The sequence below is a fragment of the Aedes albopictus genome, chromosome 2 (genome assembly GCF_035046485.1).
Source record: "Aedes albopictus strain Foshan chromosome 2, AalbF5, whole genome shotgun sequence".
Classification (NCBI taxonomy): Eukaryota; Metazoa; Arthropoda; class Insecta; order Diptera; family Culicidae; genus Aedes; species Aedes albopictus.
This window is the reverse complement of record NC_085137.1, coordinates 281,260,699-281,288,580: the sequence shown is the minus strand read 5'-3', so window position 1 is coordinate 281,288,580 and position 27,882 is coordinate 281,260,699. Positions and strand designations below refer to the sequence as shown.

The window sequence follows — 27,882 nt, the reverse complement described above, 5'->3', positions numbered from 1 at the left end:
GTGAAGAAACGGGAAAGGCATCGCATCACGTACCGCACTGCACGCACTCATACGAAGCAGCAGCAGCGCAGAAAATCATATCAAGTGATCTCTCCGTTTGAAACAAATCGAAAATTATTTATTTTGATTTAAGTTTGTCAACCTGATTAACAATTTAATTAGGATCATTGTGCTGAAATCGTGCACGAAAAGTTTATCCAGTTCGTCGCCAGTGTGAAGGTTTGTAACACGTCATTTTTTTCGTAAGTAATACGATGTTTATTTTTCCCCTTTATGTTCTGGAGTGTTCTGTACCTGACTTACTGGCTAGGCTTATAAGTTTTTTTTTAGTACGGCTTCCAATCTGAAATTTGAAAACGTACAACTTGAAGTTAACAATACGAAAAAAAAAAGTCTAGTCAGCATCATAAATCTACATGCCTACGATAATAGAACGATTTTTTTTTATTTCCGCATGTATGAGTCATAACATCTTCGAGAAATCGATATTTGAAGCATGTGTGATAATTGTATAAGAAGCATTGTGAAATACATAAAACAGTGAAGATCCTAATTCAAACACGACGTACAAACATACAAATAAGCATTTTAACAAAGTTTTTACGTTGAGGGGAATTAGTCACATAGAGATAAGAAACTCTTATCAAAGACAGTAAGCCAGCTCACACCGCTTGACCGCGTTGAGAGTGCTTCCTTTTTGGTAATATCTTAACTAGGTATAACTGGGTGAAAGAATTGTGAAGTAGATTTTTAAAAAAAAACTTGATAGAAAATGATAAAAACAAGTTGGCATGCACAAAGTTAGGCTTTTCCTAACCTTTTTTTTTGCTTATTTTTTATAAAATCATTTTTTTCTTGGCCAAAAACGGGATAGATAAATACTACGATGGTGATTTGTTGTTGCATGAAAAAGAAGAAGAAGAAGAACGATGGTGTTTGGAAAAAATCCTATCCCTATAACACAGGGGAAGTTTTTAAAATGCCTCTATAAAATCTAAAACTAAATCTAATTATAAACGGTTTGATGTACGGTGTTAGACTTTAAACGAACTACAAATTAAGTACCTTATCAAGAACAAAAATGTTAAATTTAAATTTATACGTTCAATATGCAGTCCGTCCAAAGTCTAACACCGTACATCAAACCGTTTTTAATTAGATTTTGTTTTAGATTCTATAGAGGCATTTTAAAATGTTCCCCTGTGTTATAGGGATAGGGATTTTTCAAAACATCATCGCTCTTCTTCTTCTTCATGCAACATCAAATCACCAATAGGGAAAAGCAAAATTTTAATTTGTCAAAAATCGATAGCCTGTGATCAAATTTTGTAAATTCCCAAACATTTCATTACTTTCTCATTACAGACATCCGATTGTCGTAAGAATGCAAGGTGAGCAAAACTATCTCCTCACAAACGGTAAGGGCAAATTACGTTTAAAAATGCACCAATTTTGGCCATAATTGTTTCGGAGTCAAATAGTGATAAATGACCATGTTTAGTACCAAGGTAAATCAACATTGTATCTATTGTTCATGTCTACATAGATTGATGAAATGATCAAAAGTTTATATTCGATTGAAATTCTATATGGTCAAAGCTGGTATGTATTTATTGCATGCATGAAACCGATACTGCAAATCATTTACCCATGTTCATTTTTTCTATCCATGAAAAAAAATTTATAGATATTGTTAGCTTCACAGGAAATGCGTGATCCTTAAATAATCCTCGTGTAGTCAGCAGGGTACCATTTTCGATTTCAATTGAGCTTCGAATAAGTGTAATCAATTTGTATCCTTTGTCAGATACGCGTATTTCCTCTACCACTTGTAATCTTTCTCCCTCAGTGTCAGCTATTCACTTGAAATACGCGTACCTGTGAAAGGATAAGCAAAATACATAGAGCGAAATTAAAAGGTAACTGATAACACTCACTCGAAATGGGTATTCTGCTTAGCTTGGAGGGTTCGAAAAGTCCGTAGAATTTCAATTGGGTTGTTTTGCGAATAAATTATTGCTGTTTTTTCAGCACATTTTTCTGAACCGGGTAGTTAGTATAGGGCACTTGCTGGCTTTGTTGAGTGTGCCCAACAGACCCATTTGAATTTGCTGTGAAACGTTTCGTAACGCGATTCTCATTACAAAGCGTTACCAGCAAAATCAAAGGGTTTGTTATGCACACTAAACAAAGCCAGCAAGTGCCTTATTGTACGCAAACCCCAAAATTTCATTCCCACCTTTGGGTTTCAGCGCCGATGAGACCAGAGCTACCATACGTACAGATTTATCTGCATTATACAGATTTTCGATCATTTGTACAGATTGTGTTTTGAATGAAATGTAGATTTATGGGCTACCGGAGTTTTTATTTTGTGTGGCAAGCCTCGTTGGATAAATGTACGATAAGTAGATTCTCAAATAATTATAATACATATTGCAGAATGTCATTGATCTAGAAACAGTAGCGCGTAACTGATCAATCGTTTTATCAACGGAGTATACAGCGCCATCCTCGCTTAAGGATCGAACATTTGTGCCGTAGCTGTAGGTTCTAGTCGGCTAGACCAACGGTATCAGAAACTCACTATTCATTAAGTCCAGAGTTTGTAACATCGTCGTACTCCGTCCGGTAGACGTATCGCTCAGCGGAGGTTAAAGCGCAGATCGGCCAGATCGGGGCCAGAGGGTGCGTTGAGATTACAGAATTACAGACTTGCTATGCTTTCCTAACCTTCACGGATTAATTCTCCTATTCAAATCTGATCATTTTATGGCTGACGATTGATTAAATGTGGTTAAGAACATGTTTGAAATGTTACGTGATTTTTTATTATGCATATACATTAGAGTCATCGTTTATATGGAAAAATGAAAAATTCAATGGTATCCCATCAGATCAAAGCTTTTTTGATCCCATTTCAGGACTCAAATAAGTGTACAAAATTTGGGCACGATCGGTTATGTCTACATTTTGCGCATCGCGTTTGAAGTTTGTATGGGGTTTTACATGGGAAAACACCCTTTTTTGCTTTTCTCTCATAACAAGCTCGATTTTTTCTAAAACCGTGTAACCGATAAAGTGAAAACATAGCCTAGGGTGTCCTGAAAAACTTTGTCGAAGACCGCGAAGTGATCTGATGCTTATGAAAAAAGTTATAGCGTTGGCATTGCTTATCGAAACAGCATGATTTTGTTGCTATTGTTATTCCTTTACATGTTAAAACATAAACACATGCATGCGGTTCGTTGATTATAGCTATTTTCACAAGAAACGGATCACTTCGCGGTTTTCAACAAAGTTTTTCAGAACATCCTAGGCTATCATTTTACAGTATCGGTTAAAAAGTTTCAGACAAACTTTTTCAACATATGGCTAAGATGCAAAAAAGTATGTTTTCTCATACAAAATCCCATACAAATTTCAATTGCAATGCGCAAAGTGTAGACGCAACCGATTGTGCTCAAATTTTGCACAGATACTCAGGACCCGCAACGGAACCAAAAAAGCTTTGATCTGAGAAAACGGTTCCGATGACCCACACTAATATACATATTCTATGGGTAAAATTATGTGCCTAGTACTCACATACCCATTGGTCCAAAAACATCCAGGTCCACTTCTTGGTGCTTTGAAATTTAAAGATAAACATCTATTCTGATTCTCAGCGTTAAAAACCGATTGAAAATCCACTTGGTTTAATTATACGAAAACGCAGTGTACAACTTAAAAGTCACGTAATTTTTCGACAAATTTTGAGTATACCAAATTACATAACAGTACCCACGCTCGCAAGCAAAATATGGAATAGAAACTTACATAAAAATGGCTTTTCCGCATTATTGGGAACACCATTGGAAAATGGACTACCCGCTTGACGCGCAGCCACAGGAGGAGTAAATCCATTTAATTTTGTATGGCGAAAAGCATCTAAACTTGAATTACTTGAAATAGATAGCTCTTCCTACAAAAATATTTGGTAGGCATAATAGTGGTTGCCATTGTGCACAACCACTACCAAATATTTTTTCGATTAATGTATTCCCCTTCGAGAAATGGACCTTCGCCATACAATATTTTTGCGATTTACTTTTAGCGGTTTTTCGCGCATAGAAGCTAGCGCCACATTGATCGATGCGGAGAGTAATAAAAACAGTGTTTTTCTACTCTCTGCATCGACCAATGTGGCGCTAGCTTCTTTGCGCGAAAAATTGATAAAAGTAAATCGCAAAAATATTGTATAACGAATAGCATCTAAAGGCGTAATTCTCGAAGTGGAACACATTATTCGAAAAAATATTTGATAGCGGTTGTGCACAATGATGGCAGGTTTGGTGCCTACCAAATATGTTTTCGGTAAAAGCTTTTCATTTCGAGAAATTCGAGTTTAGATGAGGCTTTCCATGGACCAGCACGAATCCGTTTTAATCGATGTTTTTAATCTACTTGATATTTTTGTGTACTATTCCTTTTTATGTGAGAAACCATTTTTTCATATCAAAAGTTCATATTTTGTCTCGACAAACTTTCAAATAGGGCCTATGAAAAAATGGAACACAAGCAAATATAAAATTATAACACGGAAACGGCTTGTTCGATCGGAAAGGTGTCTTCAGCAAAGTTGTGAAATAATATGGCGGCTCTCATAAAAATACACATTGAAAAATTTATTTAGTTTTTCTTCTGAAAAAACTGAATTTTGTTACTAAAAATTAAATATCTCAAAAAGCTAGTTTTTTACCTTCGTGGTTTTTTGTGAGAATAAAGTTTATTCTGTTAGCTATCATCTGTAAAATTTTTATGGTGGTAAAAAAAATGTACAAAAAAGTTATGGCTCTTTGAACATTTTTGGTTGCGTGTTTTTTAGAGTGTATGACGAATTTCCCGCAAACTCGATTTTGGGGTTGGCAGCACCCTCTCAGAATTCAATGGAATTTTGTAGGTATGAAGACTATGTAGTATATGTAGTATACTTTAAAGCAACTTTGTTGTTTTTTTAATATATCTACACTAATATTTGAAAAGGGCTTAAGTTTTTGACCATTTTTTTAAACCAATGTAACTTAAAAATAACATGACCTACAAAAAAGTGTGGTATGGGTGACTTTAAGGAATTTGTGTGAACTTTCAAGTAAAAAATTGAAATATTGCATTCCTACACGCTAAAAAAAGTTAAAAAATAAATTGAAGTCAATTTAGAATACGTGCCCATTTGCGAAATTAAATTATTCCTACTTCGGAGAACCAAACCCCACACCAACCATTAAGAATAGAATTCAAAATGGATCAAAGTATTATTATTGTATTGTATAGTATTATTGCTATTATCTGAATCTAACACAATACAAAATGTTTTTTTTTAGAGCCAAACCAATTTTTGGGTATTTTTATACGTGGATTTTCACATATTAATATTGAACATAGCTTTATATGTTTCAATCTCAGGTTTCAGGTCTCAGGTTTCAATTAAAAAGCTATCCAATACAAATAATCTAATTTAGGATTCTCTTTTGAACACAGAAATTCAGAATATTAACCAGAAGTCCAATTTCAACTTAAAAGTTTCCTTATTCATAGGAGAATAAAATTAATATTTTGCATTAGATAAACTTGTGAATCAAACATATGAAGCTATGTTTAATTTAATATATGAAAATATCTGTAAAAACGCCCTGGATAAAAACTTTTGTTTTCTACCGAAGAGAAACACGCAAAATGATGAAATGAAGTATTTGTTGTTAGGAACCGTCCATTAAAGACGTAGCATTTCAGGGGAAGTTTATGATATTGCTAGGAGCCTTCTATTGGGTATGGAAAAATATACTTTAAGAGGGGAGGAGCTGTCAAAAATTGGCCACTAATTTTATTGCAATAGGTAAATATCATTTAAAATAAAAAATCAATAATGTTGCTTTCGGGATGAAATTCATCAGTAAATGAAATACCTTTGCATGTGTCAAAAATATGTTTTCCACCTGAATTAACCACCCCAGAATGCGAAATGCTACACAAAACTTTTACGAGTTTTCTCAATTTTTAATTATTCAAGTTTTAAGTTTAATAAATTTCAAGAAAACGCCTTAAAGTATGCACTTTTCATACTGAAAAAGTGATTACTTCCGGAAAAGGGCAATTTTATGTATAAATTTGAATATTTATAAATTTTTTGATGATGAAATCGTGTTCAGCAAATACTTGACAGCTAAAAGCATCCATGTGAATATTCATTACATGTGCGATACAGCCACGATTACAAATGGGTCTTTGAAATTCGCCAAGCACGCAATTACGGAAAATATTGAATTTAATACAGAAATATGTGACTTATTAACTGTAAAACATGTAACTCATCATTCAATAATCCTTTAGCCAAACGATGGTCATTTTCTACAAATTGTATTACGTTTAAAGCAATATTTTTAACAAATAAAAATGACCCTCACGTCGATCAATTTCACCCCACTGATCAATTTCACCCGAAATCACGGTACCTCAGAAATGCTTTTCTTCAAAAGTGCCCATCTTGCGATATATGGCAAAATTTTCAATAATTACCAAAATGTCATGTTTTGCGAATTGAAATATTTTTTCTTATTTGCATTTATTTTTAACTTTTAAAGCGTATTGACATTTTTCAATGTTATGAAAGTTCACATGATTATCTAAAAGTCACCCATACATAACTTTTTTGCAGGTAATGTCATTTTTAAGTTATATTAAGTTAAAAAACGATCAAATACTTTAGCCCTTTTCAAATATTAGTCTAGATAAATAAAAAAACAAAGTATGCCATCTTGCATTATAGTCTTTATATCTAAGAAATTTCATCGGATTCTGAGACAGTTTTGCCAAACCCTTACGGCGAGTTTGCGTGAATTCGTCATACACTCTAAAAAACACAACCGAAAATGTTAAAAATGCCATAACTTTTTTGTACATTTTTTTACCATTATGAAATTTTTACAGATGGTAGCTAACAGAATTAACTTTATTCTCACCAAATAAAACAAAGGTAAAAAATAGCTTTTTGAGATATTTAATTTTTAGTAACAAAATTCAGTTTTTTTAGAAGAAAAACTAAATAATTTTTTCAATGTGTATTTTTCTGAGAGCCGCCATTTATTTATCTACAACTTTGCCGAAGACAGTTTTCCGAACAAACAAGTAGTTTCAATGATATGATTTTTCATTTGCATGTGTTCCATTTTTTCATAGGCCCTATATAAAAGTTAGTCGAGACTCCATAAAAAGTTTTAATATGAAAAAATGGTTATTTATATTGATTTGATCAGCTGTGCAAAATTATATGCAAATCAAAAATGCATAATTTAAAAAATTGGATTTTTTTCGTGCTGCTTCGTGGAAAGCCTCAGATGCTTTTCGCCACACAAAATAAAATTATTTTACTCCTGCTGACCAACATTGAACGCACTCCCTGCGGGTAATCATTTGGCGATCACAAATAGAGGTTATGTCGTGGAAGCTTGAAAAAGTAATACCAATGGTATATCAGCTTAATCATCACTTTTTTAGTAAACTTCCCGATAAATCGATGTTTTTCTACCCGGTTTCCAGAAAAAAAAAAGATTATCTGAAACGACTTAATCACTGTAATACGGCCCATAGAGAGTACTCGTGTACGCCCCCCTTTCTCGAAGTCATCCCTAACGTTCGTACCGCGAAGGTAAGGAAAAGAGAGAATGAGTTTTTAGTGGGTCGATCCCCACATAACTTGTGGAACCACCTCTTGGGTTTCTGATCAGAAAGTTTTTTCATTCAATAAAAATAAATAAAATAAAAAAAAGAACTGGTAACTGGAGTAACTTAGGGGCCGTTCATAAACCACGTAGACTTTTTGGGGGGAGGGGGGGGTCTACTAAAGTCTACGCTTCATACAAATTTCAAAATTTTTGTATGAACAAATGTCTACGAGGGGGGAGGGGGGGGGGGTCTGAGATGACAAAATTTTGGTCTACGTGGTTTATGAACAACCCCTTATCAAAGATACTGGCAACACTAGACAGACGTTAAGTTTTCATTAACATAAATGTATTGGGGACCTCGAAGCAAATTACCACAGTTGATCATGTGCGTGAAGCGTCGATTTTTTAACCATTATAAAAATTTTACAGATGATAGCTAACAGAATGAACTTTATTCTCACAAAAAAACCACGAAGGTAAAAAAATAGCTTTTTGAGATATTTAATTTTTAGTAACAAAATTCAGTTTTTTCAGAAGAAAAACTAAATAAATTTTTCAATGTGTATTTTTATGAGAGCCGCCATATATTATTCTACAACTTTGCTGAAGACGCCTTTCCGATCGAACAAGCCGTTTCCGTGTTATAATTTTATATTTGCTTGTGTTCCATTTTTTCATAGGCCCTATTTGAAAGTTTGTCGAGACAAAATATGAACTTTTGATATGAAAAAATGGTTTCTCACATAAAAAGGAACAGTACACAAAAATATCAAGTAGATTAAAAACATCGATTAAAACGGATTCGTGCTGGTCCATGGAAAGCCTCAGCTGCAAATATTTGCACACAAATTGGCAGGTTGTATTGGAAGTTACCCGTTTTTTTAATAGAAATATGTATTAAAATAACTGGAAAGTATATATATTAGACCTGTTCACTTTTTTTTACCTATCCGTGTCACATCAAATTATCAATCCACATGCAAAAACAAGTCTTCAGTCCAAAAATGAGCCAAATTGATAAAGATTTAGAGGTGTATCCAATGAATTAACTACATCGGCTGCTTTCCTACTCTCCGCATCGACCAATGTGGCGCTAGGTTCTATGCGCGAAAAATCGCTAAAAGTAAGGGTTCGGCCAGAGTGGACGCGTCACGCGACGCGACGCGGCGCGGCGCGTCTTTGACGCGGTTTTCAACGCGGCTTGATAGCCACAGTGAACGCGCTTCAATGCGGCACCGCGTGCTTTGGTGCTTGCCTTGATACTTGCTGTCAATGAGCCATTTTACGAAGCAACAACAATGTTGATGATGGTATTGGTTTTCACGGGTTATTGGACGCTACCTCCTGTCAAAAGTCAAGTAATTCACGCGGGAAAAGTCGATAGGTGAGTCCAAATTGCTGTCAGATCCTCGGCCAGACACCTTCTGTTATGAGATAAATGCCGCACTGGATGTAGTTTGATTTTGATTCTGGTACACGTGTTTGAAAACTACCTGCTGTAACTCCATTCGCAGAACAAACTTTTTGGCTGGGTCTAGCTTTTTCGCGTGCGGCAGTAGACTGTGGAAAAAGCTCTCGTCCTCATCGCGTTGGGGTATGCGCCGCCTTTTTCTCAAGAAGCTCTAATTGGGTTTTTAAATTAAGAAAAATGTATCGATTTTTTGATTTCATACGAAAGAGCACCTTTTTCTGAGCCACAATGTTTTTTTTCAGATTTTTAGAACTTTATTTTGGTACCTAAAATCAATTTCAAAGAGATTTTTTGGAATCACCTTTTGACAGCTGGGTAACTGTATGACAGCTCCACCCAGTACAAAATGCGACGAGGGGTGATTCGACAAATCGCTCCCATACAAACTTCAAACTGATTTTTAAATAGGTTCCCGGGCTCCAAAATTCATGAAAATTTGGATTTCGACTCAGTTTTGCATGCAGATTCAGAAAAGATAACTAGGGTAAGTGTACCAATTATGGCTATAGTACCAATTATTCGCCATAGTTGATTTTCACCCTTTTACGATGTAAATCAACAACCAAAAAATTGTGAACAACAGATGACGTTCACAAAATATGGTTGCCCTCATTTAAACTCCACATTTCGCTCAAATTATGGTAGAAATAAATCATTTTCCTTAAAATTTCGGCTTCCTTGCACCTAATATCGCCATAGTGTACCAGTTATGGCTAATCCCATAAGGAATGCATGCAAATAGTGCGAAAAGGAACCGAAGTTAAAAAATGTATAACTGGTACAGGGTTCCTATCATTGGCACACGCTTTAAATAGTACTAAAAGAAGTTTTGGCTCCGTTTCTATATTTTTCCTGTAAAGTATGGAAACTAAGCTATCTTTTAACATATTGTTGACATTCGTTGATCTTCTCGTTATTTTTGTACAAATAGTTTTCCTTAGGTAGTGCCATAATTGGTACAGGCACCCTATCTCAACACCGCTAAAGAAGCCAATTTCTTTTGTTCAATCTCGAGCAATCGTGTGGATTGGGTGTGCTTCGTGATCTTCCTCCGTTTAAATGATGGTGGTACCACATTTTCGGTACTCGATGTTCCGGCGGTTGAGGGAGCATCGGACACTTCAAACCAACCCGGTTGGAAATCCATCACCTCTGCAGCTGTTTCATCAAGCATTTCTATTTCACCGTAATGATCATCGTTATCGTCATTGTCGTCGTTTAGCGGCTTCGGTTGTGATTTCGGAAGATTCCCGGATGTTTTCCGTGGCTTCATTTGATTTTTCAGGAACTGCATGCACTTGAAGAAAGGCCAGCTAGTACCATTGTCCTCATCGCCCGGGTCACCGGACCTTGATACGGGAAGATTCCTCAAAATCTTTCCGTATTTGTCCCGCAGGCTCTTCCACTTTTTTCTTCAAAAAATCTTCTGCAAAACGAATGACGTTAATACTAATTTTGTGTTAGTAAAATGAGATGCTCACCAGATACATTGAATTCTTCGACAAGCTCCTTCCAACTATTGTCCACCAACACTCTGTTTTGGCATCCCCGAGAAGTTTGATCCCACAACTCTTTCCGTAAAAATACGGACCCGATTAGCTGCTCAATTTCAATTTTTTCCTCTGCCATTTCAATTACAACTTTGAGAATCACCGAGGTAAACAAATAAGAAACGCGCGAATTTCGCATCAAAAACAGTGCATGCACTGTTCTGGCGCGCGCCGCGCGGCAAAACGCATTCCGCTTCGCATCGTTCCACGCGCACTCTGGCATGCTATGATTGTTTTCCCTGTATTCCAATGAACGGAGTTCTGCCGCGCGTCGCCGCGCGACCTGTCAAATGCCGCATTGCGCCGCGCCGCGCCGCGTGACGCGTCCACTCTGGCTGGCACCTAAATCGCAAAAATATTGTATGGCGAATAGCATCTAAAGGCAAATTTAGCGAAGTGGAATACATTATTCGAAAAAGTATTTGGTAGTGGTTGTGCACAATGGTGACTACTATTAAGCCTACCAAATATTTTTTCAGTAAAAGCTTTCTATTTCAAGTAATTCAAGTTAGGATGCTTTTCGCCATACAAAATAAAATTGATTTACTCCTGCTGATCAACTGTGGGTGTGCGCCAAGCGGGTAGTCCATTGATTTTGTGTTTCTTTTATCCGTTTTCACAGAAATTTACTCATAAATCCAGAAAATTGCTCCGAAAAGGTGCCAAAAATACCGTTAGGATATAGTTAGAACAATACTCTACAACTTTGCCGAAGATACTACGTTTAAATTGCGTATTTCGAAGTTATTCAATAATTTTAGTTGAAAAATCACGAAAAGTATTTATCAGAAAAAGTATTTATTGAAAATTCAGGAAATTTGGCGTAACATATCAAAAAATCAGAGATGTATGTTTTTTAGTTTTTGAGATATGATTTTGTGAAAATAAAAGGTCAAATTTTCCCATACAAGACACTTTTTTAAATTTGATTATATTTTGATTCCTTATAATATTATGGATACCAAAACCACCAGGAATCACTTTAAAAAGCAATACTATGTATAGTTTAATGAGAATTTGCAATTTCAAGCAATTTTAGAGTAGCTAGTACTAAAATATATGACTCTCTATATTCAAAAAATCATATCTCAAAAACAAAACAACATACATTTCTGATTTGTTACGCCAAATTTCCTGAATTTTCTGATAAAAATATAAAACCAGGGGCCTGTAGCATAATGAAAATTTTACTAATAATATTAGTCTTGTAGCTTGTAACTTAGAATTTTCTGTTGCTTAAAAATACTACAAGTACAAGTTACAAGTCCAATACTACAAGTCAGTTGGACTAATTATATTAGTAGAATTTACAAGTGTTTGTTGCATAAACAAACTACAAGTATAAAATATTAGCTATGACTTGTACTTTTAATTACAAGTCTCAAAGGTCTTGTAAAATAATTTACAAGTTAGATTTAAAGTATTGCAGAAGTCAAATTTAGTTTTGAATATATCGATTTACCATTTTGATGAACTCAAAAGATATTATTTATCTAACATGTCAACCTTAATTCCAGTTTTCGATGATTAAATTTGGCAATATGTATTCGAAACTCATTGAAGAGAAAATTGCGTTGATGTACACTTTGTACCCAAAATATAATTTCTGCTGAGTCTCTCAAGTTCTCCAAAGTTTCTACAATACCCATCCTTTATTGGAGGTTCTTGGTAAAGTTATATATTATGGTCACTGCATAAGCACAGGTAAAGTTGCAGATGCGAAATAAATTTGAATCAATTGCTTGTATTGCGCATCATTAAGCTAATCAAGAGCTACAAAATACATACACTAACTCGAATCTCGAATCGAGTTGCGACATATAACAGTAGGTAAAAGCTCAATTTTTGCATTCCACATCACTTCTGATTTTAACAAGAAGCATCATACATGTTGCTAAATCTTTATACATTGTTTTTCAACCAGTACTATTAAATCTTTGGGACATTTTACTAATAATATAAGTACTTGCAGTGCCATACTTTGTAAAAAAAATATTTCGTCAGAGCGGCCGAAAATGATCCAAAAAGGACATGCTTTTCTTCATGTTGCATCGTATAAAGAATGCAAAACTTTGAAATAAATAAAGTTATTTCCGGATGTTACGCGGAAAATGCAGAAAATAAATAAACATCAACTGCCATTTCAAATTAATAGTGAACTGTCGGATGAATTTTGACAGGTAAATGAACCAAAACAACTTGTTTTTTCACGGTCACTAATATTACAAGTGCTAATAATATTAGTGGAAATTTGAGCCTTTATGCAACATAAATTATTAGCACTTGTAATATTAGTACTTGTAACTTGTAACTTGTAGCTAATATTATTAGCCCGATTATGCTACAGGGCCCAGGCTACCTCTTTGGTCCCGAGACCATGAAAACGTGAAAAAACTAATATATTTGCATATTTTATAGTACTCTTTACATTTTAGCCCCTTTAACGTATTTTTCCTGAAAACTACAATTCAATAGCTTTCAATTTTGATTTGAAAATTTAGTATTAGTTTTGAAAAACCTTGATTGTTTGGACCACCCTATATGAAAATTGGTCACCCTAATGACGAAATAAAAAAATACGGGTCTAATTATTTCCGAAGAACTACAAGCCCACTAAGTTTCACGACAATCCATACTGAGTAAACAAGAGCTACTAGTAAACATTTTATAAATTTATTTGGAATATAAAAAACTTTACGATTTGAATGGTCCTAAGGCGACTTGAAAATCGATGTTTTTACTAAAAAAAAACATCATAATGTTATGTTTTAATTTTGAGCGTTCATTCTTCTTGATTGAAGTCATTTATGAGATAGTCTTGTAATAAAAAATAAATAACTTTTGAATGCTCCAAAAATACGTTCAAAATTGAAGGTGACCCATCTTGCCCCGCGACCGTTTATATGGAGATTATATGGAATGTATCGCATAAGAAAAATGGCTAAAAACCATTTTATTTTTTATTTCCAATGAGAGTGAATAATTTTTCAATCAATGCCCTATACTTTTGTCTGGGCTGCAAAACGGTGAGTCGATAAGGAGAGCGTCCAATATAGCTCTGGTCCTCACAAGTTCCTACCTCATGCTTCCACGGGTCAAGCGATGACAAAGACCGCCAGCTAAGAGTTGTGTGCTTAGCTGGTAGTGCAGCCTGGGCACTGTTGTCCTTCTGACTTCAGCTAGATTGAGGAGGTACGATCCGAGTGTCTGTTCACCAAGGAGGTGCGGCTCAAACAGCGTCTGTTCTGGCATCCAGCGGCTGAGTAAGAAACGCTGCACCACGCCCAGCTAGATCCAAGGTGGTAGCCCCATCAGCGTGGTCGTCCCAGTGTTGGTTGGGACGTTAAACAGAACTGGCACGATGGCCCTCCGGCGAGACAGGAGTGTTGGCGTAGGCCCAATAAGCCACCCGTAAAAATCCCCATTGCGAATAACATAGGAGAAAATACGACTCGATACAATCGGCAAAGACCCACGCGACGAAATAAGGACTACGATTGGAAACTTGGAACATGGAATTGTAAGTCACTAGGTTTCGCAGGATGTGACAGGATAATCTACGACGAACAACATCCCCGCAACTTCGACATCGTGGCGTTGCAGCAACTTTGTTGGACTGGACAGAAAGTGTGGAAAAGCGGGCATCGAGCGGCTACCTTCTACCAAAGCTGTGGCACCACCAATGAACTGGGAACAGGATTTATAGTGTTGGGCAAGATGCGACAACGTGTGATCGGGTGGCAGCCGATCAACGCAAGGATGTGCATGTTGAGAGTTAAGGGCCGTTTCTTCAACTACAGCATCATCAACGTTCACTGCCCACACGAAGGGAGACCCGATGACGAGAAAGAAGCGTTCTACGCGCAGTTAGAGCAAACATACGATGGTTGCTCGCCGCGTGACGTGAAAATCGTTGTCGGCGACATGAACGCGCAGGTAGGAAGGGAGGAAATGTACAGACCGGTAATCGGGCGAAACAGCCTGCACGCCGTATCGAATGATAACGGCCAGCGATGCGTAAACTTTGCAGCCTCCCGTGGTATGGTAGTCCGAAGCACCTTCTTCCCCCGCAAAGATATCCACAAAGCCACCTGGAGATCACCCGACCATCAAACAGAAAACCAAATCGACCACGTTCTAATCGACGGTAAATTCTTCTCAGATATAACCAACGTCCGCACATACCGCAGTGCGAATATAGATTCGGATCACTACTTAGTCGCTGTATGCATGCGCTCAAAACTTTCGACAGTTATCACCACGCGTCGAAGTCGAACGCCGCGGCTCAACATCGAGCAACTTCGTAACGTAGAAGTGGCTCAAGACTACGCGCAGCAGTTAGCAGTGGCCCTACCAACGGAAGAGCAGCTTGGCGCAGCTACACTTGAAGATGGCTGGAGGGACATCCGATCCGCCATAGGTAGTACCTCGGCTACAGCACTAGGTTTCGCGACTCCGAATCACAGAAACGACTGGTACGACGGCGAATGTGAACAGTTGAAAAACGAGAAGAATGCAGCATGGGCGAGAATGCTGCAACACCGTACGAGAGCGAATGAGGCACGTTACAAACAGGCGCGGAACAGGCAGAACTCAGTCTTCCGGATGAAGAAGCGCCAGCAGGAAGAACGAGATCGCGAAGCGATGGAAGAGCTGTACCGCGCTAAGGAAACACGAAAGTTCTACGAGAAGCTGAACCGCTCGCGCAGAGGCTTTGTGCCACAAGCCGACATGTGCCGAGATAATCACGGGAATATTCTCACGAGCGAGCGTGAGGTGGTCGAGAGGTGGCGGCAGCATTACGATGAGCACCTCAATGGCGACGTTGCAAGTACCGAAGGTGGCGTGGTAACAGATCTAGGAGTACGTGCACAGGACGAAAGACTTCCGGCCCCTGACCTTCAAGAGATTGAGGAGGAGGTTGGCCGGTTGAAAAACAACAAAGCCGCTGGAGCAGATTAACTACCAAGCGAGCTTCTAAAATACGGTGGAGAAGCACTGGTGAGAGCACTACACTGGGTCATTACCAAGATTTGGGAGGAGGAAGTATTACCGGAGGAATGGATGGAAGGTATCGTGTGTCCCATCTACAAAAAGGGCGACAAGTTGGATTGCGGGAACTACCGCGCGATCACACTACTGAGCGCTGCCTACAAAATACTCTCTCAAATTTTATGCCGCCGTCTATCACCGATTACAAGAGAGTTCGTGGGGCAATATCAGGCTGGATTTATGGGTGAACGCGCTACAACGGACCAGATGTTCGCCATCCGCCAGGTGTTGCAGAAATGCCGCGAATACAACGTGCCCACACATCACTTGTTCATCGATTTCAAATCGGCGTATGATACAATCGATCGAGAACAGCTATGGCAGATTATGCACGAATACGGATTCCCGGATAAACTGATACGGTTGATCAAGGCGACGATGGATCGAGTGATGTGCGTAGTTCGAGTATCAGGGACACTCTCGAGTCCCTTCGAATCTCGCAGAGGGCTACGGCAAGGTGATGGTCTTTCGTGCTTGCTGTTCAACATTGCTTTGGAGGGTGTAATAAGAAGAGCGGGGATAAACACGAGTGGGACGATTTTTACGAAGTCCGTTCAGCTGCTTGGTTTCGCCGATGATATTGATATTATTGCTCGTAAATTTGAGACGATGGCGGAAACGTACATCCGACTAAAGAGTGAAGCCAGGCGAATCGTACTAGTCATTAATGTGTCGAAGACAAAGTACATGATGGCAAAGGGCTCCAGGGAGGAATCACCGCGCCCGCCACCCCGAATTCATATCGACGGTGATGAAATCGAGGCGGTTGAAGAATTCGTGTACTTGGGCTCACTGGTGACCGACGACAACGACACCAGCAGAGAAATTCAGAGGCGCATTGTGGCAGGAAATCGTGCCTACTTTGGACTCCGCAGAACTCTACGATCGAATAAAGTTCGCCGTAACACGAAGTTAACCATCTACAAAACGTTGATTAGACCGGTCGTCCTCTATGGGCACGAGACATGGACCCTACGTGCAGAGGACCAACGCGCCCTTGGAGTTTTCGAACGGAAGGTGTTGCGTACCATCTACGGCGGAGTGCAGATGGAAGACGGGACTTGGAGAAGGCGAATGAACCACGAGCTGCATCAGCTGCTGGGAGAACCAACCATCGTCCATACCGCGAAAATAGGGAGGCTACGGTGGGCGGGTCACGTCATCAGGATGTCGGATAGCAACCCGACTAAAATGGTTCTCGAGAGTCATCCGACCGGTACAAGAAGACGTGGAGCGCAGCGAGCAGGTGGGTCGACCAAGTGGAGGACGATCTGCGGACCCTACGCAGAGTGCGGAACTGGAGACAAACATCCATGGACCGAGTGGAATGGAGGCGGCTCCTATGTACAGCAGAGGCCACCCCGGCCTTAGCCTGACCGATAAGGTAAGTATACTTTTGTATATTCATGCTGGTCATCTAACAAAATTATAAACATAATCTAAACATGAGTAATTCTCCCGAAAATGGCACTGACCCATTTTTCCCCGCGACCCATCTTGCCCCGCTCCACCCTATATTTTTTTTACAGCAGAAATAAAACCTATCAATAAAATTACAATTATAATGCTAATGCGGATGCAATTGACAAGAATCTATGATGATACTGTCGTGTAATACATATTTTAACTTGTTATACTTAGCAGAAACTGATATAATTCGACCCACTCTTCATAATAATTCATATTATCCGTTGCAAGAAAATAGAGAGCGAAGATGGTGCAAAATCGCTAATAGACCTCCGCTCGTACGTTTAATCGTTCTGGGGCCTGTAGCATAATCGGGCTAATAATATTAGCTACAAGTTACAAGTTACAAGTACTAATATTACAAGTGCTAATAATTTGTGTTGCATAAAGGCTCGATTTTCTACTAATATTATAAGCACTTGTAATATTAGTGACTATAAAAATACAAGTTGTTTTAATTCATTTACCTGTCAAAGTTCATCCGATAATTCACTGTTAATTTGAAATGACAGTTGTTGTTTATGATGATTAACCTGGGCTTGTTAGGGGAATATCTGTAAATAAAAGAAAATCGCGTTAAGTACTGTTCCTTTGAATTCCACTAAGAATTTGCATCCTTTGACAGATACGTATTTCGACCTCAACTGTAAGGTCGTCTTCAGTGTCTTGTACTTGACTCGACTGTTGTTGTTGTTTGTTTATTTTCTGTATTTTTCGAGTAACATCCAAAAGAAAAATGAAATAAAAGTTAAGAAGATATTCGTAAAGAAATAACGTCATAGATTCCGAAGTTTTGCATTCTGGATACGATACATGAACAAAACCATGTGCTATTCGGTTCATTTCCGGTCGCTCTAACGAAATGAATTTGTTAAAAAGTATAGTATTCTAATTACCAAAGTAAAGTAACACATTTTTTATAGTCCTGTTCAACGACGTAGGTTGAACTTGCTCGAACTTGCTCGCACTTGCTCCATCCCGCTCTTTCTCATTTGTTGACAAATGGGTATGAGTAGGATGCAGCAACTTCGAGCAAGTTCGAGCAAGTTCAACCTACGTCGTTGAACAGGACTTATATTTTACTGTTATTGTTTTATCGAGTGGTTTTGTTATGACATTTTCCTATTTTATAAGTTGCAACGCGATTCGAATGAGTGCATATCGCGCATGATTGTAACCTCATAAGGTCAGCCAAAATACTAACTACTTGTTCAATTGTGGAACTACTGAAAAACAAACAAAAACCTATTGATTTACAAAAAAAAAAAAATATTTCGAAAAATTTAGCTTAGCCAATTTGTAATTTATTTCTTAACGGTAGCCTGTTAGTTATTACAACTTTTGCTCAGGTCAAGGTCAATTTGCAATAACTTTTGTTCAAACACTTTACTGAAACGCTTTTTTTTTGGCATAATCGTTCAAAAATCATGAGAAGGAAAGGGCTAATTCCTACTTTTTTACAGATGAGACTGTTTTGCGAGTGAAGATAGGAATTATCTCCTGTGACTCATGTTCTGGCTAGTTATTACGATCAACAGTTATTGCCGTGAATCGCATATCAGTCCCATCTTTGCTGGGTTTCCTATGCAAATGGGACATATATGCGATTCACGGCAGAGTACTACATATGCAATCGGTCATCATTGTTTTCTCATACTTATCTTTGAAATAAAATCATCTTCTGACTTGTCAAATATTTGTTTCAAATGTTAGACCTTGTAAATACAACTAAATTCGAGAGTAATATCAGACCATCAATTTCGATACATTGGCCATCAAATGCTGTCCAAAAATTACGTAACTATCTGAAGATTACATACATACACTAATTCTGCACATTAACTTGTTGATAATATGATTGAAAACATATGGTTATTGCACTTTCTCGAAAAAAATACGTATAATATGGAGCACTCCTAATCTAGAAAGTTGCGTAAATATTGGATTCTTAGATTCATAAAATACATTTTCAAAGATCTTCATTGCCGAATAAGTACAAATAGGTAAACATGACGTTTCAGATCCTAACAACCAATATTACGGTGGTGTTCCGACACAACCAGGATACAATCAAGGTGGTTATCCTTCTCAGCCCTACCCTCCACAACAAGGTTATCCGAGCTATCCATCTCAACCAAGCTATCCACCTCAACCTGGATATCCACCACAGGCCGGTTACCCGCCTCAGCCAGGTATGAACTTCACGGTTTAGTTTGTATATAACTAAAAATCAATTTCTTCTTATCCAGGATTTGCACCGCAACCAGGGTTTCAACCCTCATATCCTCCTCAAGGCCAAGGATTCATAGGACAGCCAGCGATGCCGCCCGGTGGAAGTTATTATGATCCAGAGGATCAAAGCGCCAAGGGCTTTGACTTTACGGATCAGTCCATCAGAAAAGGATTCATTCGGAAGGTGTACTCAATTCTTACGGTGTGTGTAAAATTTGAGATTTATCCTAGAAACATAACGAATAATGCATTTTTTCATTGAAGGTCCAACTTGGTATTACTCTGGGCTTCATCGCTTTATTCATGTACCACAAAGGAACCAAATTGTGGGTTCAGAGACACCCGGAAATGTTCTGGATTGCTTTGGGAGTTATGATCGTTACTCTCATATCGATGGCATGCTGCGGTAATGTTCGACGTAAAGCTCCGATGAACTTCATCTTTCTGGCATTGTATACTTTCGCCCAGTCGTTCCTGCTCGGTGTGACCACGGCAAATTTCAGCTCAGAAGAGGTATGTATTGCATTTAAATATTTAAATATTACAATTTGGGTTTCCCAGGGTATCCCTGGCCAAGTTCGCAGGGGTTGACAGTGAAGGTGCTTCAATTCGATTATTGAAATGTACAGGGGATAGTCAATAATAAATTTTCACTTTTCAAAAAATGTTCAACAAGCTGTAACTTTTCGAAAAGGGCATCAAATATGGTCATATTTTTACTGTAAGTTCACTTCCCATTTTAATTCAACTTAAATGATTCATATATAGTAATGCATGTCAGTGCGAACATGTCGCCTTTTAAACACTTTAATGCGCGTCCAACGGTTCATTACGAATCGGCTGCTGCAGATGGAGTACACTGAGGATACTGCAACTCCGAAAATCATACGAATCAACTATGATTTTTTTTTTTTCTTTGCGTTTGTCACTAGTGTGACAGGCTGAGGCCAGGGTTGGCCCATCTTTGCCACAAGAATTTCTTGCGAAAATCATAGTTACGAACTATGATTTTGGATTCATAGTGCTAACTATTATTGTCATACTGTTACTGTATAAATTTCATAACAGTCACGTATGAAAATCATACCGATAACGTAAAAAAACTGATACTATGTCGTATGACTATCATACATATTTTTATGAAGTATTTTGCACAAATTTAAAAAAAAATCGCAACCTGAAATCGAACCAGGGACGTCAAGGTTGGCGAGCGCGTGCTTTACTCATACGCCCATCGACGCTTCGGAAGTTGAAGTGGTTAGAAGCCAATAAAAGTTTTGTTGTTTCTTAGCAATGGTGTTTCATAACACATCTTATGATTTTCATACGATGCTTCTTATGAGATTTTTCATACGACAAATCTTATGGATTTCGCATTTCAAAGTATGAAAAGCATACGAGAACTATGAAACGATGAAAACAATAAAAATTACTGATTCATAAGATGTGAACTATGAAAAACATACGAACAGTATCCTCAGTGTATGGCTATTGGCTAATGATATGTTATCGGCATGGGGCCCATATAGCCGAGGCGGTAAACGCACGGGTATTCAGCATGACCATGCTGAGGGTGACGGGTTCGATTCCCGGTCGGTCCAGGATCTTTTCGTTAAGGGAATATTTTTTGACTTCCTTGGGCATAGAGTATCTTCGTGCCTGCCACACGATATGCACATGCAAAATGGTCATTGGCAGAGGAAGCTCTCAGTTAATAACTGTGGAAGTGCTCATAGAACACTAAGCTGAGAAGCAGGCTTTGTCCCAGTGAGGACGTTACGCCAAGTAGAAGAAGAAGAATGTTATCGGCATATTCATCAGAAATGCTCAATAAACACGGAGGAACCGCCGGGGCTTAGTACAATATATACCCAAGCAATAGGTAGTTTCGAGTCGGTTGGAATTGGGAAGGTTTTGGTGATTGTTACAAATTCTACCTAAAGTATTATTAGGTGTTGTGACAGGCAGAGGCGTTGTGTGCCTCCATTTTTAGCAAGTGCACTTGCGGATTTTTTTCTTAAATGGTTTTTGAACATTTTTTTCAATAGTCAGTCTATTTTACAGGTTTTAATATTTTATTTCGTTTTTAGTTTTTTGTTCCTCATTTATTTTCATCCGGGAAATGGTGTAGGTATCATACCCGATGAGACCTCTCGGACATAAAAGAATCATTGGCCTTATTGGGAGTGTTGTGAAATCTGCGATTGTGATAGTTTTCCCCAAATGTCGTTTGCCCGAACGTCAGTTCCCCGAATGGCCCGTTTCCCCGAAAGTATATTCCCCTAATGACTTGTTTCCCCGAAAAATACATTCTTGTTCGAAGTTATCACTAATTACAAAATGTTCGTGATCATGGAGACTAGTTTGTTAACTGACCATAATTTTAACCGACTAGTTACCCGGCCATAATTTGACAATAGGAAGCAATCGGTGAAGTACTAGATTGAAACTAGTGAACTGGATTTTTGTATGGTGAGATGATCAATTCTTCATTTCTGCAATGAAATGGTGCAAACAGCGTGGGTATTATGATTTCTTGCCTAATTTGGTACTGTTTGAGCAAAAGTTTTGGTAACTGTGTTGTGGTATTGTATATTTCTTGCAAGTTGAACAACAACACAAACTTTTGCTCATCAGCATCAAATTAGGCAAGAAATCATAATACCACAGATAACAGACGTTTATGCTTATATTGGCAATGTGTGTAAAAATGCTCAACTGCCATTTTGTATGTAACGAGCAGCTGAGACTCATGTGGCAATCATTTAGAGATGGCGCAGTGATCGATAGTCAGTGATCGCTTTCAAGATTGCATGCACGACGCAATTTTACACTCAAGATTGTATTCGATCTTGAATGAAACTGGAACTTAGAACTATTCTTGCATTCAAGTTCGATGTAATGTCGCAATAAGTTGAGTAGATGGCGGTAGTGAGCCAACGTATATCGTTTTGAACATTTACACAGGATTCTGCGAAAAAATTGTACTAGCATAAACATCTGTTATCTGTGATAATACCCACGCTGTTTGCATCATTTCATTGCAGAAATGGAGAATTGATCATTTCACCATACAAAAAAAAAACAACTCGAGACTTTCAAACTAGTTTGCGTCCTATTATTTAGGGGTTCTAGAAGGAACGGGCATCATTAGTGGTAATCACGTTCAAATGTGTGCGTGTCTCTTTTGTAGATATTCTCAATTTAGTTGAAAATCGGAGTTTTTGACTAGCGAAGTTGGATTTTTCTCCAAATCCGTGCATCGGACCTAACTTCGGAAGTGGTGCGCTGTATAGTAAACCTGGTCCGCTATACAGCGCACCACTTCCGAAGTTAGGTCCGACGCACGGATTTGGAGAAAAATCCAACTTCGCTAGTCGAAAATTCCGTGATTCAACTGCACGGACAATATAGTTGTAAAACTTGGAGGAAAATATGTGCACTCTTACCCCGGTTGTTAGTTTTATCATTATTTAGTCGTTTTACCCAAATCAATTGGGTAATATTTGCATATGCAATCTGAATAGCCTTTGAATTAGCGTGCATTTTTGTGTGTGGAAAAATTAACGCTAGTGTTCGTGTGTTGATAATTCACTTCGTCACTGGAAAGAAGGAGTCATAACAACATTCTTTATTCAATACTGTTTTAGCAGGCTTAGGTAGCAATAGAACTTGAAGAACCGCCTATAATATAAAGAAAGAGAAAAGAATATAATATAAGGAAGGGGAAAAGAGCCATTCGGTGAAACGACATTCGGGGAACCGGCGTTCGGGGTAACAACATTCGGGGAAAAGTAGCACAACCGAAATTTGCTAAAGATGGCATCGTCTAAAACATGGGTTCCCAAACTTTTAAGCTGTTAGTACACAGGGTCAAATATTTGTCCAAAAAGAAACCAATGCTCAAACATCTTGTTTAACTCGATCGAATTTTCATTAGTGTCAAACTGATGTTGTTCCTTGTCAAATATTTGACCCTGTGTACTACTGGCCTTAGGAGCGTGACCCCTTTTTGTTGTCTGTTACAGTCAGGGTATGAAAAACGGATCACGCTGAAAAACAAACGCTTTGTCCTAAGCGGTGCATGTCGGTAACAAAGGCGCTCCGCAACAAACGCATGTCAAGCGATGAGAGCAATAAAACAAATATCGCTTGCCGTGCTTGTGCCGATATTTCGGCTTTTCTGCTGAAATTTTCGACCCACATCATCGAATTCATGAGCATTTGGACGAATTAAGATTCTTGCCATCCTCAGATTCGAGTTTCAGTTGTAAAACAATGCAAAAATCACGATGTGAATAGAACGAGACAAATATTCCAACCGTTTTTGTTGTGAACAAACTCGGGAGCGATTTTGTCATTATCTGCTAACGAAAAACAAAGCGTTGTTGCCGTGCCTTCTTTGTTGCCTATTTTTCGCTTGCGGTGCCATATTCTGCGTACACTGGTTACAGTAAAATATTCGACTGTCTCCGCGACCCCCTGGATGAAGCCCGGCGACCCCCCCTAGATGACCCACAGTTTGGGAAACCATGGTCTAAAGCATTGTTTTTATCATTTCTACGTGTAATTTTAGGTACTTCTGGCAGTAGGCATAACGGCAGCAGTTTGTCTCGGCCTGACGCTTTTCGCGTTCCAAACGAAATGGGATTTCACCGTGATGGGTGGAGTTTTGTTCGTTGCCGTTATTATACTGATGCTGTTCGGAATCATCGCCATTTTCTTCCCAGGAAAGACCATCACAATCGTCTATGCAAGTGCCGGTGCTCTTTTGTTCAGTATCTATTTGATTTACGACACACAACTTATGATGGGAGGTGAGCACAAGTACAGCATAAGTCCTGAAGAGTACATTTTTGCTGCATTGAATCTGTATCTGGATATTATAAACATCTTTATGTATATTCTTACAATCATTGGCGCGTCGCGCGACTAAACGCATTGGTGCCATTTGGAAGCGTAACCAAACAGTAATACTAATGAGCTCGCGAAAAACAAACAAGCATTGCATATAATGTCACAACTTGGAACGTCCTATCAATCAGAATTTCGTATGTTTTATCTATTCACTATGGCTATTTATATATGTTATTACCTACCTACCATAGCTTCACGCCAGCAAATGTTACCTGTTGATAAATACATATATGTCGATGTAAGAAATGATGTTCCAGTGTATAATGGAAGAAACAAAGCTATTTTACTTTATTATTAAAACATCGAAAGTGTAATGGGATTGACCTTATGGATAACCATTAATTACAAAAATTTAAATATTTAGTTCCAATTACGGATCTCATAAATGTAATTCATGATTTTCAAATAATATCACAATCCATTACTTTTAAGTTGCCGGGAAAACATAGGATAGGGGCATGAGTTGTTACATTCTAAAAACATCACGTTATTCCCGGATGGTGGGCACGTCAGCAGTTAAACGTTAAGGTTTATAACGAAGCCACACCTCGAATTTTTACGAGCAATTTGAGAAATCAAAAGAGGGATTGCGCTGAAAAGTTGATCGTTTGGTGACCCGCTGGTAGTGACCAATCGAACAACTTTTCAGCGCAAACCAACCCTCGGTACTTCAGATTTGTGCTTTTGAAAATTCGAATTGTGGCTTCGTTATATATTAGTGTGGGTCATCGGAACCGTTTTCTCAGATCAAAGCTTTTTTGGTTCCGTTTCGGGTCCTGATTATCTGTGCAAAATTTGAGCACGATCGGTTGCGTCTACACTTTGCGCATTGCAATTGAAATTTGTATGGGATTTTGTATGGGAAAACATACTTTTTTGCATTTTAGCCATAAGTTAAAAAAGTTTGTCTGAAACTTTTTAACCGATACTGTAAAATGATAGCCTAGGATGTTCTGAAGAACTTTGTTGAAGACCGCAAAGTGATCCGATGCTTGTGAAAATAGTTATAACCAACGAACCGCATGCATGTGTTTATGTTTTAACATGTAAAGGAATAACAATAGCAACAAAATCATGCTGTTTCGCCAAGCAATGCCAACGCTATAACTTTTTTCATAAACATCAGATCACTTCGCGGTCTTCAACAAAGTTTTTCAGGATACCCTAGGCTATGTTTTCATCTTATGGTTACATAATTTTAGAATAGTTCGAGCTTGTTATGAGAGAAATGCAAAAAAGGGTGTTTTCCCATGTAAAACCCCATACAAACTTCAAACGCGATGCGCAAAACGTAGACATAACCGATCGTGCCCAAATTTTACACACTTATTTGAGTCTTGAAATGAATTTTTCATTTTTTCCATATAAACGACGACTTACTCTATTATAGGGTGGGGCGGAGCAAGATGGGTCGCGGGGCAAGATGGGTCAGTGCCATTTTGGGGCGCATTACTCATGTTTTGATTATGTTAATAATTTTGTTAGATGACCAGCATGAATATACAAAAGTTTGGGGCATTGATTGAAAAATTATTCACTCTCATTGGAAATAAAAAATAAAATGGTTTTTAGCCATTTTTCTTATGCGATACATTCCATATAATCTCCATATAAACGGCCGCGGGGCAAGATGGGTCACCTTCAATTTTGAACGTATTTTTGGAGCATTCAAAAGTTATTTATTTTTTATTACAAGACTATCTTATAAATGACTTCAATCAAGCGCAAAGAACGCTCAAAATTATAACATAAAATTATGATAATTTTTTAGCGAAAACTTCGATTTTCAAGTCGCGTTAGGACCGCTCAAATCGTAGTTTTTTATATTTTTCTAATAAATTTATAAAATGTTTACTAGTAGCTCTTGTTTACTCAGTATGGATATGGAGCATATATGAATGCGGAACAAATCTTATATTTTGACGTTTTTCGTTGAGAAAATGTGAATCACTTAAAAGGTGACCCATCTTGCCCCGCACTTTTTTCACGGCCCTAAATAGATCACTTTTTAAAACTGCTTATTTAACATCATATTTTGTATTGAATGAACTTTTTATCGATTTTTAGCATAGCTAACTAGTGTATTGAAGAGTAGCGGACGAATACAAACCAATACGATTTGTATTTACAAAGTTATGGTGATTCATCCTTAGGTGACCCATCTTGCCCCGCCCCACCCTATTAGCGTGGGTCATTGAGGTCGTTTTTTCAGATCAAGGTTTTCTTGACTCCATTTCGGGCAGGGTTGTTAATAGTCATCGGAGCTGAAACATAACACAGCGCCACATTTTTTTGTCCCAAGAGCAAACTTTAGTGTCTCTGACAGATTTTGGGCCGCTGAATCCGAATCCGGGCTTAGATTTGCTCCAGCACGTCACAACTTTGAACTATACCCCAATTTATAGGGCAAAATATGCAATTTTGGGCTTTTTTGACTGCCAGCCACTAAGCATGGAAATATTTTTTTAAGCAATCAAAAGGTAAATTGGTCAATTAACATCTAAATTAAAGACTCATGCAAAATATTTCGTTTTACCAAATCGATGCGCAAAAAGTAGACATAACCGATCGTGCTAAAATTTTGCACACTTATTTGAGTCTTGAAATGAATTTTTCATTTTTCCATATAAACGATGACCCACTCTATTGTAGGGTGAAGCGGAGCAAGATGGGTCGCGGGGCCAGATGGGTCAGGGCCATTTTCGGGCGCATTACTCATGTTTTGATTATGTTAATAATTTTGTTAGATGACCAGCATGAATATACAAAAGTTTGGGGCATTGATTGAAAAATTATTCACTCTCATTGGAAATAAAAAATAAAATGGTTTTTAGCCATTTTTCTTATGCGATACATTCCTTAATCTCCATATAAACGGCCGCGAGGCAAGATGGGTCACCTTCAATTTTGAGCGTATTTTTGGAGCATTCAAAAGTTATTTATTTTTTATTACAAGACTATCTTAGAAACGACTTCAATCAAGCGGAAAGAACGCTCAAAATTATAACATAAAATCATGATAATTTTTTAGCGAAAACATCGATTTTCAAGTCGCCTTAGGGCCACTCAAATCGTAAAGTTTTTTATATTTCTAATAAATTTATAAAATGTTTACTAGTAGCTCTTGTTTACTCAGTATGGATATGGAGCATATATGAATGCGGAACAAATCTTATATTTTGACGTTTTTCGTTGAGAGCATGAGCATGAGCATCAGCATAGATGACCGCACAATTCGTAGTTGCTACTCCGTGATTGACCGGAGCAATCGAAATTGCACAAGGAACCAATGAATAGGGCTTGGGACTAGCTTACTATTCTCAATGTACACAGGTCGAGAGCTCTCAACTTTAATAAGGTCAATAACGGCGCCGGCCACGTCCTTACGGTCATCGAGGATGGAAGGGAATGTTAGTAAGACAAACGTTGTTATAAAGACCGCGAATCGCTGCATCTCCACGTTTGTCTCAGGAAGGATTTTTTGTTAGTA

The 27,882-nt window shown here is 38.0% G+C and overlaps 1 protein-coding gene across 7 annotated transcripts; it reads left to right on the top strand.

Annotated features, from left to right (window-relative positions):
• Positions 1-24,783, top strand: LOC109414996 (protein lifeguard 1). Of its 7 annotated transcripts, none has more exons than XM_062851912.1 (6): positions 1-219; positions 1,366-1,418; positions 19,265-19,435; positions 19,511-19,677; positions 19,740-19,988; positions 24,052-24,783. In XM_062851912.1, exons 2-6 carry the CDS (start codon positions 1,385-1,387, stop codon positions 24,409-24,411), a joined length of 981 nt encoding a protein of 326 aa, XP_062707896.1. In that variant the 5' UTR covers positions 1-219; positions 1,366-1,384; the 3' UTR covers positions 24,412-24,783. The 7 variants fall into 7 exon arrangements, with proteins under 7 accessions (XP_062707896.1, XP_062707894.1, XP_062707898.1 ...); XM_062851910.1 differs by having other exon boundaries at positions 3-219; positions 19,493-19,677; XM_062851914.1 differs by having other exon boundaries at positions 3-242; positions 1,366-1,391; positions 19,493-19,677.
• Positions 24,784-27,882: the final 3,099 nt, after the last annotated feature.